This window comes from Vitis vinifera, chromosome 6 (genome assembly GCF_030704535.1).
Source record: "Vitis vinifera cultivar Pinot Noir 40024 chromosome 6, ASM3070453v1".
Classification (NCBI taxonomy): Eukaryota; Viridiplantae; Streptophyta; class Magnoliopsida; order Vitales; family Vitaceae; genus Vitis; species Vitis vinifera.
This window is the reverse complement of record NC_081810.1, coordinates 4859286-4878314: the sequence shown is the minus strand read 5'-3', so window position 1 is coordinate 4878314 and position 19029 is coordinate 4859286. Positions and strand designations below refer to the sequence as shown.

At 35.4% G+C, this 19029-nt stretch overlaps 3 protein-coding genes across 4 annotated transcripts; 2 read left to right on the top strand and 1 right to left on the bottom strand.

Annotated features, from left to right (window-relative positions):
* The first annotated feature begins 5983 nt into the window (after positions 1-5983).
* Positions 5984-12334, top strand: LOC100243325 (calcium-transporting ATPase 4, endoplasmic reticulum-type). Of its 2 annotated transcripts, XM_010652779.3 has the most exons (9): positions 5984-6306; positions 6403-7823; positions 8330-8402; positions 8500-8621; positions 9000-9281; positions 9413-9790; positions 10309-10418; positions 11173-11401; positions 11520-12334. In XM_010652779.3, exons 2-9 carry the CDS (start codon positions 6417-6419, stop codon positions 12102-12104), a joined length of 3186 nt encoding a protein of 1061 aa, XP_010651081.1. In that variant the 5' UTR covers positions 5984-6306; positions 6403-6416; the 3' UTR covers positions 12105-12334. The 2 variants fall into 2 exon arrangements, with proteins under 2 accessions (XP_010651081.1, XP_002284552.1); XM_002284516.5 differs by having other exon boundaries at positions 5989-7823.
* A 489-nt stretch (positions 12335-12823) lies between these two features.
* On the bottom strand, positions 12824-13646 carry LOC100265646 (histone H4). The gene is made up of 2 exons (XM_002284528.3): positions 13415-13646; positions 12824-13323 (listed from the first exon to the last, which is right to left on the bottom strand). Exon 2 carries the CDS (start codon positions 13306-13308, stop codon positions 12997-12999), a length of 312 nt encoding a protein of 103 aa, XP_002284564.1. The 5' UTR covers positions 13309-13323; positions 13415-13646; the 3' UTR covers positions 12824-12996.
* Positions 13647-13769: 123 nt separating this feature from the next.
* LOC100241609 (protein GAMETOPHYTE DEFECTIVE 1) lies at positions 13770-17865 on the top strand. The gene is made up of 6 exons (XM_010652780.3): positions 13770-14320; positions 14487-14564; positions 14684-14764; positions 15641-15795; positions 15879-17023; positions 17551-17865. The coding sequence occupies exons 1-6, from the start codon at positions 13904-13906 to the stop codon at positions 17676-17678; spliced, it is 2004 nt and encodes a 667-aa protein (XP_010651082.1). The 5' UTR covers positions 13770-13903; the 3' UTR covers positions 17679-17865.
* Positions 17866-19029: the final 1164 nt, after the last annotated feature.

Here is a 19029-nt window from a genome sequence, read left to right as displayed (position 1 = left end):
CCTAACTCCTAACCCAATTTACAATAAAATATCCAAACTGAAGGCCATGAGTTATGAGGAAGAGGATTTAACAAACAATGAAGCCTGAAAAGAAAATTAATACCGCCGACCAGCAAAGAAGAATGAGAAAGCATAATAAGTGGCCTGGTTTACTACTAATTGACAGAATGATTAACTGGGGATTGGGTTCCTCAAGTGGAAGTTATGTGAGGACAGAGTAGAACCCCACCATATACAAAAAACCATGTGGGAAGGGGTTAATCCATGGTCGATGAACCCAACAAAACTTGCTTTGTAAGTTCCATTTTGATGCAGAATCATACTACCCATTATGTCTTTTCTACCTTTTCTTTTCCCACACTTCTCCTGTTCATGATTCCCCCATGCCCCTCTCTCTCCTTCTTTCTCGGATTCTCTCGTACCCATGTTTGTATAAACTCGTTACAAACATAACTGAAAATAGTAAAAAATAATTAAAATATATTATTTAAAAATATTTTATTTTCTATTCTTATAAAAAAATATAATTTTTTTGTTATTAAAGATATTTTTTTTGATTTTTTATTCTAAAAAATAAAAAATTATCCTCAAAAACAGTTATGATGCTTAATATTTCAAAAAGCGTTTTAATGGTCAAACATAAAAAATAAAAATAAAAAATTTGTTTTGTATAAAGTTTTTTGCTTTTGGCAATATTTGAATGTTAAGAAACTCTATGGAAATTTTGTTTTGCAAGCTATCTTTTGATGACACAATACGTCCTACAAATATATGATGAGTCACTAGACTTATCTTTTAATATCTACTTACTTTTTTCAATAAATTTTATTAACCGAAAGAAGAAGGAAAAAGAGGATGCTTTGCTAGCTTTATGTCATTGTCAGCTCTATTTTTGACTTTTTTTTTTTCAAATTAAATCTAATATTTCAAATAAATTATGGATTTTGGTCACACCCATGTTCTTCGAAGTTTTGGAAATTCGTATTCATTGGCTTAAGATCCCAACCGTGGAATAATACTATTGGGCTGATTCAACTCTAAAAGTCAACACATCCGTTGGCTAGCCTGCTTCATCACTGTCACGACGAAACCCAAAAAATTAAAATCATAATCAGTGTTAAGTCCAAACGAGCCTTTAGCATTGCTTTGATGGGGAATTCAAATCAAAATTTCTGAGTTGCCAAACAGAAAACAAAATGTCATCGAAAATAAAACTAAAAACTCATTTTCCAGTGTTTCTGAGGAAGAATTAACACTAAAATTTCCGTAGATTCATTGGCTTGTGCGATCAAAGTAAGAACAGAGAAATAAAATTACATAAATTTTCTGATTCCAGAAGAAAAATAAGGGGGAAAAATGTGGTCTCCAAAGAGTACGTTTTCTCCGCTTTTTCCATTTGACCCACAACTTTCCCAGTCCCCAAACAGAAAAGAAGAAAGCGCCATCGAAAAGAAAAACCTTTATGATAAATAAAACCGAGAAAAATTCATCAGGCGCCCCCTACAATCGGTCCACCACATCAACTTTGGTCGTGCAAGAAAGCAAGCGGCGGAAGATGGACAAAAAAGCGGAGCAAGTTAACTCCTTCGCCCTCCTCAGCACCGTGCACCGCCTCCGGACACCACGACACTTTCTCTTTTTTCTGTGGAGTGCTACTCTCTCTCTCACTCTTCCAAAACACTTCTTGGTCTTCTGGGGAACAGTCTCTTTTCTCGAGAAAGTGTAGCTTCTCAGATACAATTGCCGGCAAGAAATGCTATCCACCACCCTTGGATGAGGCTTGGACCCCACTGATCTCAGGAACGCCGCGTCAGACTCCGGCCACTTGTATACGTTGAGATAGGTGGCTCGAACTGGGTTTCGAGCATCGGTGCCGCACCTGGATATGCAGGTGGAGGACATAGTTTCCGGCGAGTGGGTCAGACTCCGGGATGGGTTCTGCTCTGTTGGCAGAAAGTTGAAACAGAGCTTATTCTGAAAGAAAAGTGTGCATACTAGTATATGGCGTATGTGAGGGAAGGAAACGGCGTCGTTTTATATGATTTGGATTTTGGTTGTGCTGTAGGCCTATAGCGTGCCTGAACGGGACTGTGCGATGATTTGGCTTGATATAGAAGTGAACCCCACGTTTCAATCAGGGCAAGTGAGATGCACGCACCAATCAGGATCAAGTCTTTGTAGAAACGTCAACTGATCTTGATCCATGGGTTGATGCCGTGATGACATCTTCGAGAGGGCGGTGGACGACCCTCCCCTCGCCCGAATCCATAATTTTTGGCTTTGATATCAATTCTTTATTCGATTTTGATACCTGAAAATCAATTAATATTTTATAAAAATAAATCCATTCTTATTGCTTCAATAAATCATCATCGAATTTATTATGGATATCATTATGACCCGATATCTTCTCCATTGAAAGCCTCGACATTCTTCTTCCAGACAAGTCGAGTTTAGGGAAAATGAAAGTAAGGCCCGATTCATGGATGGCAATTGCTAGAAACCCACCAAATTGGCATTAGGATTGCAACCTTAAGCTTTAAGTCATGCTTTTTTATTTCATAAAAACGACAAAACATTACCCACTAAGACTCAACCTTCTCCTCCTCCTGGCTCATGCCCTTAAATTTGGAGAATTGATCAAAGGCTTCAAGCCCATGTGAGCTAAGATTAGGTCTGGGTGGAGGGCCCAAGATTAAATTAGAGGGCCCATGTGAACGAAGGGCCCCCATGAAAAAGTGGAGGACATGCCCACGTCCGTGGAGCTGGTTGCCTCTTGTCTATTACAAATACACATCTCATTTCATTTCCACATTTGAATAAGTATACGGGAATGGGAAATGGGAAAGACATCTCATTCATTCCTTTTCTCATCCATTCTTATGTTTGAATAAAATATTTTCATTCCTTGGTGCAACTTATTCTTAAAAACACTTTTCAAAAATTAAAAATCAAAAACTTTTCTAGATAAATATTTTTTATTTAGATTTTGTCAAAAAAAATTATAAATTCCATTTATATAATAAAAATAATAAAAATAATAATTCAATTCCCATTAAAATAAAAATAATTATGTGATTATAAATAAATAGTTTTTAATAAAATATGAATATTAATATTATAATAAACTCATAAATTATATTTTTATCCATATTATCAAAATATGGATATTAATATCTTATTAAAGCATAATTGATTTATTTATTTTTAAATAAATAATAACAATTTAAATTTAATAATTGTTGATATTATTCTATTTTAAATGAATTTAAAAACAAATCAAGTTTAATTTTTAAGTTATAAATAAGTCAATTTTTCATTACACCCGTATCTTTACTACTCAATTAAGGATGTAATATTCTATTTTTTATTTAATCTATAAAAAAATTATTTAATAAGATTCATTAAAGATATTAAAAAATTAATTATGTCTATTAATTTTTGTAGTTATTATATACATATATTTTTTTTTTGTTTCAAATTATTTATAAAAAATACAAAACTTCTTATTTTGTTTTTAAAAATTGTTTCCCAAAGTGGTATAAATTTTTAAAACAAATTTGTTTTTAAATCATACACATTTTTTTTTTTTTAAATTAAGCACTGGGTGGGAGGTTTTTTTTTTCTAATGAAAATAAATATTTTAATATTGAAATAAAAACAAATAATCATTATAACCTTACATTTCTAAATACATCAAAAAATATGAATTGGAATTATCAAATCAATTCAAATTCAAAGAGTAATAGGAATGAAAAGAAAATATTCATTCTCATTCCCATATACCATGATAATGGAAATGAATTTTATCTATAAGTAAGATTTCAATTCATTCTAAGTTGGAGGAGAAGGTATTTTGATTATGTAGGTTATTTTCAAAAAAAAAAAAAATTTGAATAAATTATTTTTTAAAATATTTTTTTATTTTGATTTTATATAAAATATATTATAAATTAAATTTATATAATATATAATAAATTTAACTAAAGTCTTATTAAATTTAAACTAATTTTGTATTACAGATAAATGTAAAAATAATTATTTTTTAATAAAACATAATATAGTAATGTTAGGATATAAACACTACAAAAATATATAGATATTAACATCTTATAAATTTATTTATTGTAAATAATAATAATTTAAAATTAATAATGATCAATAATAATTTTAAAAATTATTAAACTTATTATTTTATTTTTGAAATTTATTCCTCAAGAACAACAGTTAAATAGTGGTATTAATTTTTAAAAACAATTTTGTTTTTAAATCAAAGGCTCAAATATGGTTTTTATTATTTAACAAAAAAAAACTCTCAAATATTTTTTTTATGAAAATAAAATTTTATTTTAAACTATGCATAAATAGAAATAAAATATATTATTTTAAATAATATGTACATATATTATTTTTTATTTTTTATTTTTTTTCATTATCATCCCTATTGTCACTTACAATTGAAATGGAAATAAATGATTATCCAACTCTACATTTTCTATATGCCTCTAAATACAAGAATTAGAATAAATTCATTCCTATCAGAGAAGAAATAGGAATAGAAAAAAAAATTGTTTCTATTATACTTTCCCATGTTTCAAACACTAAATCATACCGAAAAAGCTACCACCTCAAGGAAAGGTTCTAATTACCATTTTAAAAATATTTGTATCATAAATATTTGAGTTTAAAATAGATTATGTGTTTGTTTATTTATATTTTCATTTTTTGTTTTCAAAATAAAAAAATACCTTTAAAAATAATTTTCAAAATTTTTAAAATTTGAAATAATAATTTTTTAAAATAAATATTAAAATTATTGCACTTTCCATGCAAATCTTAAGAGTTCTTACTATATAAAAATTATTATTATTTATTTTAAAAATAGAAAATATTAATGTTTAAACTTATAGTTACAAATTATATGATTTTTTTTAAATAAATGCATTTATGTTATGTAAATTTAAAGATCAAGTAATGAATCAAATTATGACCAAGAAGAGGGAAAAGTGAAAGTGGGATGGGATGGGAATGGGTTGGTTTGGTGGTGACAGTGATGGGACGGTGGGATTCACATAGATTTCTGTTGGAATGAGATGATTCAATAATTGCAATACCGACATTTTTCGTTTTGGGACGCCCATTCTTCAATAATTATACAAACATAATAAAAAATAAAACATTAAACACAAATTTTATTTTAAAAAATATTAAAACATTTTAAAGTCTATTTAACGTGTAATTTAAAAATATTTTTATATTTTTAAAAATAAAAAACTATTTTTAAAATTTTCTAATATTATTTTATCGTTATTTTTTGAAACAAATTTTTAAAGCATAATGAAATAAAAAATAATTTTAATGAATAAGTAAAAATGGTTTTTACTTTTTTAAAAAAAATTAATTCGTTTTCTGTATTTTCTAAAACTTACTTTTAAAATTATTTTTAAATGAAATATATATATAATCAAACATATTTTTAGATTTTCAAATAAATTTTTTATTTTATAAAATATTAAATAATATTAATTTTTTTAAAACTATTTTCGAAAATATGAAATACGTTTTTAATATTATGAATCATGGAATATGAATATTTAAAATTAAATAAATAATTTAAAAACTATTTTTATTTATTTGATATATAGTAAAAATAAAATGCATACTACACAGCAGCTAGTGATTTTGCGTCATCAAGTAATGAAAACGACTGGTTTTCTACGTAAATAATGAGATGATACAAATAAAAATTGGAACCTAACCCATCTGACCTTGCGTGTTAGCAAGGGAATAAGCGAGGAGTTTCGTACTACGTTAAAATCAATAAGGTAATTTGATGTGAAAGGCTGCGAAGAGACTCACCACTCGATGAACGCCACGTAGGCCATGGCTGCCTTAGCAACTGCGCGACCACCATGAGCCACCGTACAAGGTCAAGATCTGGATTGATTTTATTACGTGGCGTGGAATCATTGGCTGAAGATTCGTGGACTACGGTACGTTGGAAGTAGCTTCTAGAGAGAGGTTCTCTTGGGATTCTCTCTCTAGATTTGGAAACTTTCATCAGTCAGCAATCCGCCTACGCCATAGCTTTTCTTCCCCCGCTGCGAAGCTTTCCAAATCTGGTGCTCCAAATCCTAACCCTAACTTCATTAACAAGTTTCCTATTTTTACAGTATAGTGTTCAGTTTTCATTTTCTGCGTCTTCTTGGCACTTTCGTGGATTGATGTTTGACAAATTCTCTGGGGAATTTGTTTTTAGGGTTTCAGTTTGTGGTTTTTGTGGATTTGTATAATCAGACTATTCTGGTATGATATTACTTTATTGAGATCCATTGATTTCAGTTCCAGAGATTTTTTTCCCCCCAATTTTAATCTTCAATTGATTAGAGAATATTTTTTTAGGAGTTTCGGCTTCAATGGGGAAAGGGGGGCAAGGCTATGGGAAAAGAAACCCTAATGATGCCAACACAGTTGAAATCTTCGCTGCATGGGCGAAGAATGTTAAAGAATGCGAAGAGAAGCTCCAGGTGAATCACGAATTCGGATTGTCAACGGCTGAGGTTGAAAAGCGGCGCGAGATCTATGGTTACAACGAGTTGGAGAAGCATGAGGGTCCTTCAATTTTGAGACTGATTTTGGATCAGTTCAATGACACTCTAGTTAGGATTCTGTTGGTTGCTGCAGTTATTTCATTTGTTTTGGCTTGGTACGATGGCGAAGAGGGTGGGGAAATGGAAATCACTGCGTTTGTAGAACCATTGGTGATTTTTTTGATCTTGATTGTGAATGCTATAGTTGGGGTTTGGCAGGAGAGTAATGCGGAGAAGGCATTAGAGGCTCTTAAGGAAATTCAATCAGAGCATGCAACAGTGATTCGGGATGGTAAAAAGGTTCCAAATTTGCCGGCAAAAGAACTTGTTCCAGGAGATATTGTTGAATTAAGGGTTGGTGATAAGGTACCTGCAGATATGCGGGTTTTGAGTTTGATAAGTTCGACTCTTCGGGTTGAGCAAGGATCCTTAACAGGAGAGAGTGAAGCCGTTAATAAGACAACTAAGGTTGTGCCAGAGGATTCAGATATTCAGGGTAAGAAGTGCATGGTTTTTGCAGGGACAACTGTGGTGAATGGAAATGGTATATGTTTGGTTACAGAGACGGGAATGAATACGGAGATAGGGAAGGTGCATTTGCAAATTCATGAAGCCTCGCAGAGTGAAGAAGATACACCTTTGAAGAAGAAGTTGAATGAGTTTGGAGAGCTTCTTACTGCCATAATTGGAGTAATTTGTGCATTGGTTTGGCTTATTAATGTAAAATACTTCCTTACTTGGGAGTATGTTGATGGGTGGCCTAGGAATTTTAAATTCTCATTTGAGAAGTGCACTTATTACTTTGAAATTGCTGTGGCGTTAGCAGTGGCTGCAATTCCAGAAGGTTTGCCAGCAGTCATCACAACTTGTTTGGCGCTTGGAACAAGAAAGATGGCACAGAAGAATGCACTTGTTCGGAAGTTACCTAGTGTTGAAACTCTTGGTTGTACAACTGTAATTTGTTCTGATAAAACAGGCACTTTGACTACCAACCAAATGGCAGTTGCAAAGCTTGTGGCTATGGGCCCTAGGGTGTACACTGTTCGAAATTTCAATGTGGAAGGGACCTCATATAGTCCTTTTGATGGAAGAATACTGGACTGGCCTGCAGGTCGGATGGATGCTAATCTTCAAATGATTGCGAAGATTGCAGCAGTGTGCAATGATGCTGATGTTGAATACTCTGGGCAACATTTTGTTGCCAATGGAATGCCCACTGAGGCAGCCTTGAAGGTGAGACAACCACAATTTTGGAATATTTCATTTATTGTTTCTTTCATGCTGGTTTCAAATCAAATCCATCTATTTTATGTTATTTAAAAAGGGAAAAAAAAAAAATCAAAACCATCTATTTAATTAGACAGTCAATCTGTTTAAGCCTATCAAAAAATAAAAAATAAATAAAAAATAAAATAACACAGCACATATGAGACAACTTAATATTGAAACTTTTCCTCATGTTATTCAACCTCTGAGCGTTTGGTAACAACATATTTGAAGGTTGAGTTCCAGTTCTTTGCACATCAGGAGCACCTAAATCAGGGCTCCTCGGGTGGTAGCACTAATTTCTGTTCTTCTTGAGGTTCTTTTATTTGCTTTGTCATATTCATGATATACTGGTCCATAAATTTCTTCTGGAGGGCAATATATCAGTAAGGTACTGAAACATTAGCCGAAGTTACTACACATATGTTATCCAGAAAACCTGTTTATTTATTTTTTGTGGTGTCTCTTTCTAGGTTCTGGTTGAGAAAATGGGACTTCCTGAAGGATTTGATAATGGTTCATCTTTGGATAATAGCGCTGTACTCCGTAAGTTGCTATGTTATTTCTGTTTGTTTTTGTTTTTCTTAAGCATGTCTCTTGGGTGTTAATGCATTTTTATTGTGATATCATTATGCATTTTAAGGTTGTTCTCAACTATGGAATAAAATCGAACATCGAATTGCAACCCTTGAATTCGATCGTGATCGCAAATCCATGGGAGTTATTGTGAATTCCAGCTCAGGCAAAAAGGCATTGCTAGTGAAGGTAGTTTCCCGTTTGTTTGTCTCCTAGATTCAGCCGTGTGTACATTCTTTCCGTTTACATTTTTTGTCATAAATTCATAATATATATTAGACATTTTTGGTCTTTAGGTAAAGTGGATCATGAGTAATTGGTATTAAGAAAACCACCCATACCTTTTGCTCCAATTACAATAACATTGATACCATCATGTGAGAATTAGTTTAAAAAATTAAATTTTGATGAACAGATGCTTGTTAACATCAGATTCTTTTTTTCCCCTGCTCACTACTTTTTCCATGTTCCATCTCATTCTCCAGTGATTACTTTTGAGTTTTGTTGCACATTCTTGCTCATTTTGTAAAATCATTCATTTTAATATGAATTGCTACAACATGACAGGGTGCAGTAGAAAATGTGTTGGAAAGAAGCTCATATATTCAGTTGCTTGATGGTTCTATTGTAGAACTTGATAGAAAATCAAGGGATCTTATTTTACAAAGCCTTTATCAAATGTCAACAAGTGCATTACGCTGTTTGGGATTTGCATACAAGGAAGATCTTTTGGAGTTTGCAACATATAATGGAGATGAAGACCATCCAGCTCATCAGCTTCTACTTAGACCATCAAATTACTCTGTAATTGAAAGTAAACTCATTTTTGTTGGTTTGGTTGGGCTGAGGGTGAGTTAGCTTTATGTTAAGTTGCTGTTTTTTTGTTCAATATTTTATTTCTATCAATTGCTTTTGATTTTTTTTTCTAATAACCATTCAAAATTCTAATGATTGCATTACTTAATACCAAATTATCAAAGGATCCACCACGGAAAGAGGTTCGTCAAGCAATTGAAGACTGTAGAGCAGCTGGAATTCGTGTTATGGTTATTACAGGTGACAACAAGAATACAGCAGAAGCTATTTGTCGTGAAATTGGAGTTTTTGGATCTAAGGAAGACATTAGTTTAAAAAGCATAACGGGGAAAGAGTTTATGGAGCATTATGATCAGAAAACTCATTTGAGGCAAAATGGGGGCCTCCTGTTCTCTAGGGCTGAACCAAGGCATAAGCAGGAAATAGTGAGGTTGCTCAAAGAGGATAATGAGGTGGTTGCAATGACTGGTGATGGAGTGAATGATGCACCAGCCTTGAAATTGGCTGATATTGGGATTGCAATGGGCATTACTGGGACAGAGGTATTTCTTCTTAGAAAGTTTCGTATGCATTTTATTTGGGATCATGTATATTTGTTTTTTCTTTTTTTGTTTTTTTCATGAGTTGTTTTGCTGTGAAAATTTCCTGGGTGTGCTAGTATGAGAACAAGCATGTATGCGGCTTTTAAATGCATTTGATGAAATTAGTATACCAGCTTAACTTTACATGTATCTGTGCACTTCAGAGTCTGCTATGGTCACCATTCCACTCTGTGCCCATATTTTCTACTTACATAGTTTGTTTGGTCTTCTCTGCTGCCTCCACCTAGTTTTATTTTAATTTTGTTTTATTTTCTGGCTTTCTGTTTCATTTTACAACCATCAGCTTATATTGCTTATGTTTACTGGTCAGTCATACCCTTTACTGTATTTGACAGAATGATCTTAGTCAATTTCTCTTAATCTAGTCCCCAATTTTGGTATGATGAAGTTATTCAAAACTATATTCTTTTCTTAGTCCATTGTTTATCGTTTTCTAACCCCTATGTGCACTGATTTAGGTTGCAAAGGAAGCCTCTGACATGGTCTTGGCAGATGATAATTTTAACACAATAGTTGCTGCTGTTGGTGAAGGCAGATCCATTTACAACAATATGAAGGCTTTTATCAGGTTTGATTCTTTTGTGCATAAGAAAATTCAGCTACCTGGTAGGCTTACAAAATTGACATATAATACAATTACCTAGAATGTGAAGAGTGTTCACTGAGAATCATTATTCCAAAAGTTTTATTTAATGAGATTTATCCCATCAACATTATCAAACAAGAAGTTACTTTTGTTCCGCTTTTAAAATGTGTTAACATAAATAAGCATTCTACTGAATGGTTCTAAGATGTATTGTTTTTTTTCCTCCCTGTATAATATAGATCTTTGATGACTACGATTGCACTATATCAAACTAGTATTAAGTTACAGTTGGTTCTTATTCATGTAGTTATGTATCTTTGGCCATTTATTTATGAATTATCAAACAGGCCCTTTCTTCTAAAATATGTTATTTCTGTGGTATTAGGCTGCACAGAACTCCCTTTTAAGTGTCTTGCCTTTCACACTTGCATGCATGCGTTTGAGAGAGTTAGAAATGAAGGGATACCAGAAGCCACTTAGTGTTCCTTCTTCTAAATGTCAAACCAGTACATCTTGATGATGAATTGAGTGATTTCATTTCTGCATGATGTAAATACTTGGCTAGGCACTCAGGAACCTGTACCTTTCACCACGCTGATATTTTACTGATGATTGGATCCAACTCTACTAGTGTTCTAAATTTGGTCCATTCCTACACTATTAGTTCTCTGCATGTTTGAAGTGTTTCCTCAGTAGTATGTGTGGGTTATATTTTTGCTCTTCCTCTATATGTCAGGTACATGATTTCATCAAATATTGGCGAGGTTGCCTCTATATTTCTGACAGCTGCTTTAGGTATTCCAGAAGGCCTGATTCCTGTTCAGCTTCTGTGGGTGAATCTTGTCACTGATGGTCCCCCAGCAACAGCTTTGGGATTTAATCCACCTGACAAAGATATAATGAAGAAACCCCCTAGAAGAAGTGATGATTCATTGATCACTCCCTGGATTTTATTCCGCTATCTGGTAATCATTTTTCCTTGTATAATCAAAGTTAACTCTTTGCATAGATTTAGTTCTTTTTCCAGAAAAAAGACCCGCTTGGATATATATGACTTCAATCTTAACTCCTAATATGATACAGGTGATTGGGCTCTATGTTGGAATAGCAACTGTGGGAATATTCATCATATGGTACACACATGGGACATTCCTGGGGATTGATTTGAGTGGAGATGGCCACAGTCTTGTTACCTATTCCCAACTTGCTAACTGGGGTCAATGCCCTTCCTGGGAGGGTTTCTCGGCATCACCCTTCACAGCAGGGGCGCAAGTGTTCAGTTTTGATGCAAATCCATGTGACTACTTCCAGACTGGAAAAATCAAAGCCATGACTCTTTCCCTCTCTGTCCTGGTTGCCATAGAGATGTTCAATTCCCTTAATGCCCTATCCGAGGATGGGAGCCTTTTGACAATGCCCCCATGGGTCAATCCCTGGCTCCTCGTTGCCATGTCCATCTCTTTTGCCCTGCACTTCTTGATCGTGTATGTGCCATTCCTCGCACAAATTTTTGGCATTGTTGCCCTCAGCCTCAATGAATGGCTCTTGGTGTTGGTTGTGGCATTCCCGGTAATTCTGATTGATGAGCTACTCAAATTTGTGGGAAGGTGTACCAGTGGGTTGCGGTCATCGGATGCTAGAAGATATTCAAAGCACAAGGCAGAATAAAAGGCCAATAGTGTGGATTTGTGGTCTGAAAAGACTGCTATTTTACAGGGCCTTAATGGAGTTCTGGAATTTTCTAGGTTCCAACTTTTAACCCTCATCCTTTTTAGAATGATTGAGAGTTTGTTTGGACCTTGGAATGATTTGATTAGACTGCTAAACCAAACTAGTTTTGTAATGGAATTTTTAAATGAGCAAAATAACCAGTTGGGCCTGCTCTTTAATCTTTAAAATTCTTGATGCATGGTTTAGTTTTCTGTGTTTACCTTTATATTTCGGGAATCCAGGTTCTAATTAATTCAAATGCCCGCACACAACAAGTCACTCGTGAGCTTGCAGCCTCTGTGGGGGTTGGTTTCATCATGCCCGCATTTCGAAACCTGGACCCTGTACTGCCCGCAATGTTTCCTTGGCACAAGAATTTCACCCACTAAATCCATTCTCCACCATGTCTGCGCATATGCCAATCGATTATTATCAGAGCAAGCGAGTGGAACATTCATGCGGCACTTGCAATTTCAAAAGTGCAGACATACAAGACAATTAATTGCATACGGGTTGACGACGCCCAAAAACAGCAACATTGCCCACCAATTCAAGCCCTTCCGGCCTGTATCGGAAGGCTACTTTCGAATCATACCATTGCCACTCCTTTCCCAACACATTCAAATTTTAAGCAGAAACCACAAAATAGCAAAAGAGGAAAGAAAGAACCGATAATATACAATAATACTAGTGAAATTGTAATTCATGCTTCGGATTACAAAACAGCTACAATAAGAAAATCTAAACATCTGTAATTACAGAAGCCCCAATATGAAACCCTAGATTCCCAAACGAGAAACCGACATAATTTCTAAATTTTCTTGACAGCAAGACTTTTGCAGGTGAAACCTTAACCACCAAACCCATACAGAGTCCTGCCCTGCCTCTTGAGAGCATAGACGACGTCCATGGCAGTCACGGTCTTCCGGCGAGCGTGCTCCGTGTAGGTGACGGCGTCCCGAATGACGTTCTCCAAGAAGATCTTCAGCACACCACGGGTCTCCTCATAGATCAGACCGCTGATACGCTTCACACCTCCTCTCCTAGCCAGCCTACGTATGGCTGGCTTCGTGATACCCTGGATGTTATCACGGAGCACCTTACGATGTCGCTTTGCCCCTCCCTTTCCCAATCCTTTGCCTCCCTTCCCACGCCCCGACATTGTTTAAGCTCAAACCTGTAATAATAATAGCCCAAAAGATTAGAGACAACTGCAATACCCTAGATAGATAGATGAGCTGCGAATTTCGAGAGAGATTGATACTTACTGAGAAAATTTGAATCCAAGAGATTTGGTGGAGTACAAGGGTTCGATGGCAATCGGCAGCAGGTAGTTGTGAATTTATAGCGGGACGCTTTGGTTGATTAGATTTGGGGTTGATCCTTGTGGTGGTTTGTGGGAGCGTTTACGGTCGTCCATGGTTTCATTTGGACGGTTCAGATAAAGGATTGGAAGCTACTCGGATCGATGACGTGGACGTTAGTTTCAAATACTTTTGTGTTTCTTTTGGGCAGTGCGCGCGCGGGAGTATTTAGACTGCCAAAATGGGTTAACTCTTACGGGCCTACTTTTGGGCCTAGAAAGGTCTGGACTTCGCCTAACCTAATAATTAAATTAACCCATTGCACATGGTTGCCTGCCTAATTTGGGCCTGATTTTGAAACCCAAAGCCCATGCATCTGCAAACTGCAGGCTGCAGCCCTAACCAGTAAAGTATATCAACGTAGAAACGGAGAAAACTGAAACTCAGAGGAGGATGGGATTCTTCGACCTTAACATCCCCTACGATGGGACAACGGCGGCCGGCGACAAGAGCAGTCGGATAAAGGTGGTGGTGAAGGCCATGGAGCTAGGGTACAGCGGAGTTGCCTACAACCGCAAGATCAAGGGCGTGATGTCGGACTCAGACTCCTGCTCAATACCCCCACTCTCTCTCTCTTCTCTCCTCAAACTGGCCCCATCTCTCTCCTCCTCCGTTCGCTTCCACCGCAGCCTTCTCGGCGTTCCTCTCTCCTCTCCCTTCCGTCAGTACACGCGCCTCACTGTCGCCGTTGACTCCTCCCCTCAGGCCTCCGCTCTCAACTCTGGCAACCCCGTTCTCAAGTCCTACGATTTGGTCGCTGTTCGGCCTTTGAACCAGAACGCCTTCGATCAGGCCTGTCAGGTTTCTGAGGTTGGTGGCTTAGTCTCATCTGTGAAAACAAAAAGAAAGTTGTGTTTTGGTTTAAAAAATAGTTGCATTGGATTCAAGTTCAACCGTCTTTGTGCTCTGTTGAATTTCAATTGAAACTTTGTGCTAAATTAAATAGCATTATTGTTGTTTTACTTCAATCACTTAGGTAGATTTAATCGCGATTGATTTCTCGGAGAAGCTGCCGTTCCGATTGAAGCTTCCCATGGTTAAAGCTGCAATTAAGGTATCCTCTTCACTTCACTACTCTTGCCCTGGTTTTCTTTCTACCGTTTCACAATTTGATGTTTTGAGTGAGAAATATATTACAGAATGGCATTTGACGTTTGCCTTTGTGATATGCAGCGCGGGGTGTATTTTGAAATCACATACTCTAATCTTATATCCGATGTTCAATCCAGGAAACAAGTGATATCGAATGCCAAGGTGAGAATTGAAGAATTTCTTTGCCACTTGTCAAATTTTGGGCTTTGTAATTTGATTTTTATAATTCATATTGATGGGTTGATCTCTAACATATATAAATTATTTTTCTTCTTCCATAATATTCCTTCATGCAGACAACACTATATGCTCTTCAAATAATTTTTATCTTTAATTTTCTATTGTTTTCTTCATGATTTTATATTTTTAGTTATTTTCAACAGCAATCTTGCAATGGTATTCAAAATTTTAACTCCAACCTTTTTTCTTTCGGAATTAGTTTTGAATGAACTGGCAATGCATACTCAAGATTAGGTTACTTTTGTGTTGGTCTTAGCTTACAATGATTTTGCCTTATTTGCAAAAACTATAATACTGGAGGGATGTCTTTGAGGATTAGAGTGAATATTACAGATTATCGATGCCGGGTAGTAAAAATAATTGTTGGATATCTCATTTTTGCAATATTTGCTATCTGATTTCTACTTCTAATACAATAGAATCCCCATTCTTGTACACACGGATTTAAACCTATAGCCCTGACAATAATTTGGCACGATTAGACTATGCTGTTAGCCAATTGATATACAGCATGGGGGGCTTGATTTAGTGTTTGTATTTTATGTGACCAGTCTATAGGGGTAGGTTTTGAACTATCCAGTATGTGTAGGACCTCTCCATAGACATGTCAAGAAGCTGAAATTGTTTATTTATTTATTTATTTTTTCATGTTGTATGCACAGCCTGTATATGTTAATTGCTTCTTGGACACATTAGAGTAAGCATATTCCTATACCTGAAGGTCAAGTTGTTCTGTCTTGTGAGATGCTGATGAATCATGTATTAACTAGCCATCTAACACACTACCTAAGCTTCCAGTTGTTGGTGGATTGGACTCGAGGAAACAATCTCATCTTCTCAAGTGCTGCCCCTTCTGTAAATGAGCTTAGAGGGCCATATGATGTTGCAAATTTATCTTCTTTGCTTGGTCTCTCCATGGAACGTGCTAAAGCAGCTATTTCTAAAAATTGTAGGTATGCAGAAAACCTAAAGCATTTTAGGACATTTAGCTGATGATTGATATGCATAAAACATTGACCATTCACATGTCTTGCAGATCTCTTATAGCTAATGCTTTAAGGAAAAAGCAATTTTACAAGGAGGCCATCAGAGTTGAATTAATACCATCCAGTGAATTTGACTCCAATGAACCTTGGTCTGGCAATGGGCTTAAATGGGACCCCATCTCTAGTGGTGAAGGTGATCTGCTCTTAGATGATATGGCAAAATCTTTCTCTGCTGCTGGTAAAGTATCCAAGACTGTGAAAGCCATTGATTTTGCTTCAATTGTGGACAACATGCCACCGCATGGGTTGCAACTAAAGGATTTGTTATCAGGAACAAAGTCTGTGTTGCAGCCAGTGGATAATATTAAAAACTCTATGTCTGTTGATGGGAAAATTGGGGCACCAGTTCCAACTAATGGAGGATCAGAACAACCAGACATGCTTAAACTTTTTCCTGAAACAGAACAGACATCATCATATAATACCCCATCAAAATGTCAAATATCTGGTCATGAAGATTCTAAAAAATCATTTTCGCCTAATGATACTTCAAAAGCTGATATTGATTCTGAAGAAATTAAAACACATACTACCATCACTGAGGAAGAACCTAATATTTCAAATGGCCTTGTAGATTTTTCCCCAGTTAGAACAGAAATAGATAATTTGCAATCAGAAGAGTGCACAGCTGGTTCTGAAGCAAATGTTGTGTTACCAGATGATAATTTAACATTGTGCACTGTGTTAATGGACATTGAGTGTGATGCTGTGTGTAATGCTGATGCTGATGGTAAATTTGAAGTCCCCACCCAAACCAGGGATGTGAATCTTTCTGTTTTACAGAATGAAGAATCTAGGAATGCAAAAGGTTTTGATGTGGTTTTGGGGGCACGAAGTGTCACAGTGGATGAAGTTTTAGTTGACACTGATATGAAAAATGAAGCAAGTTTATCTTTGGCCTCAAACAATGTGCTTTTGCATGACAATTCCTCAGAAAGAGAATTTAGGGAACCTGTAGATGATTCAGTTTTACTTTCTGATGGAACTCCCTCTGTGGAGTGCTATGATGAGCTGAAAGGCAGCAATGATTCTTCAGTTGCAAATCATGAGCTAATGGACGAAATGATTGTGGAAGCGCAAAAACAAGCTGATGATTCTGAAACTGAGTATCCTTCTATCAATGAATCTATATCAGGTACTGGCTCTAATTCATGTTCCAGGGATTGGATGATATGCCAACAGTATTCTGATATTGCTGTTCTCTGAATGATTTTCATAAATTGAATTGTTTATGCTCCTGGTATAGCAGCTTGGGGTGCAGGAATTTTAGTTTGATTTTTAAAGACTACCTTCCTGCTGGATGGTTGTGATTTTCTTGTCTAAACTGAATGCAACCACCTTGATTTAACTTTCTTATTCTCTCCTATCCCATTTCCCCATCTCATTCAAATTTCCTTATTTCAATTATTGGTAAAGACGGCATAAAAATGTATTTTTACATTTCCAAATGTTTCCACCAATGTTCCATTTGACCAATATTCTTGTTTCTTAATTCTACCATTCATTTGATTCATCTCATCCCTGCAACTCCCATCATTGGTTGCAAATTTAAGCTTATATAGGTCACTGAACTCATGAAATATACTTCAAGCCCTAACTATTCCTCCCAATTCAAATTCACTTACCTACTACTTACCATGTTCCTATGTCTACTGAATACAGGTAAAGCCAAAGCAAAACAGAGGACACCGCGTAGGGCTGCACTTCTGTTTCCTTTCAAGCGCTTGGTGAGTCCAGTTCTTTTCAAGAAGAAAGCTCACCGAAAAAGAAACAAGACTACGATATTATAGATGTATTAGGATCCCTCTTCAAGCATCGTTTTTGTTCGGCATATACAAAATAGTTGAGAATATTCATATAATTTCTTTTGAGTTTTTCTTTCCGTCACTGTTTTTGTTGTATGACTTAGGTGGTGTTTGTTTTTTTACTTAATTTTAAATAAAACCTTAATGCTTAATAGTTTTAAATATTGGGTTATTTGTTTTTGTAATATTTTATTTCTATTAAGTATTAAAAAGTAAAGAAAAACTAATATGTCATTTTTTCTATTTAGAAAAAGCTATATATTTTGATTTTTTTTATTTAGTAAAAAGTTTATAATAAGTCATAAAAAGTAAAAAAACAAATAACCTAAATTCTGAAAACAAATTATTTTCAGCAAAAAGTTAAAAAAACAAACACTACCTTATATCTTTGTTAACAATGGATATCCACTTAGATTTTGGTCACATTTGAGAAAGGTGACAAATCCTGTGAAATTTTGCAGTCTACAAGACCTGGTCAATCCCCTAAAGAATTCATCATTTGTGTTGATACAAAAATTTGGAGCCCTTGGATTAAAAAAAGGGATCATAATTCAAACTGCCCTAAGCTTATAAATTTTTTTAATCCTTGGAGGCCATTCATTAATAACTCAAGTGGGTAACCCACCGCCGGCCGACAGGAATCAACATAGCCGCTCTCCCAACCTCTAGGGGTTGCCTTTTGAACAATAGCCTTTGTATAAAGAAAGTCTGGATTCAGATTCTAATTCTACCATTAGGACTCCAATCATGCCATATTATTTTAAGCTTCAACATCATCATTCAGTAACATGAAGCACCAAGTGATCGCTCTAAAGAGAGATTAAGATGTATGATTTTAAACGAGGCCAAACCCACACTTTTAAAGGAGTAGAACAGTAGTGGGCTATTGCCATCTTTTGTGTGTACCCTGCACTGTCATTTGCTGTTGCTTTACATGCTTCTAGTGGACCGTTTAACAGCATTCTTTAATACAATGTCTAGGCCCCCCAACCAGATTCTCGAGACTGAACAGTCAAAGTACACGGAAACTGAAAAAATCAACTGCACGATCAAAGATCAAAAGAAAACTTGAAATCAGAGCAGAGCAGAGAAAGTTTGGAGAAAAAGGGGTTGAAGATTGATGTTCATAGCATAGCATTCAATAATGGAAGACTTCTAAGGCATGGCGTGCAAAAGCCATAGCTGCAGAGCATTATGATATTTAAATTTTACCCAAAAACAGTGCTCTTGTCTTTCTATCTCTTATCTCTTTGCATATATATAGGGCCATAATCTTCTCATTTCACACCAAAATAGTAGTTTTGATATATGAGAGGAGTTGACTTGTGGGGGAGGT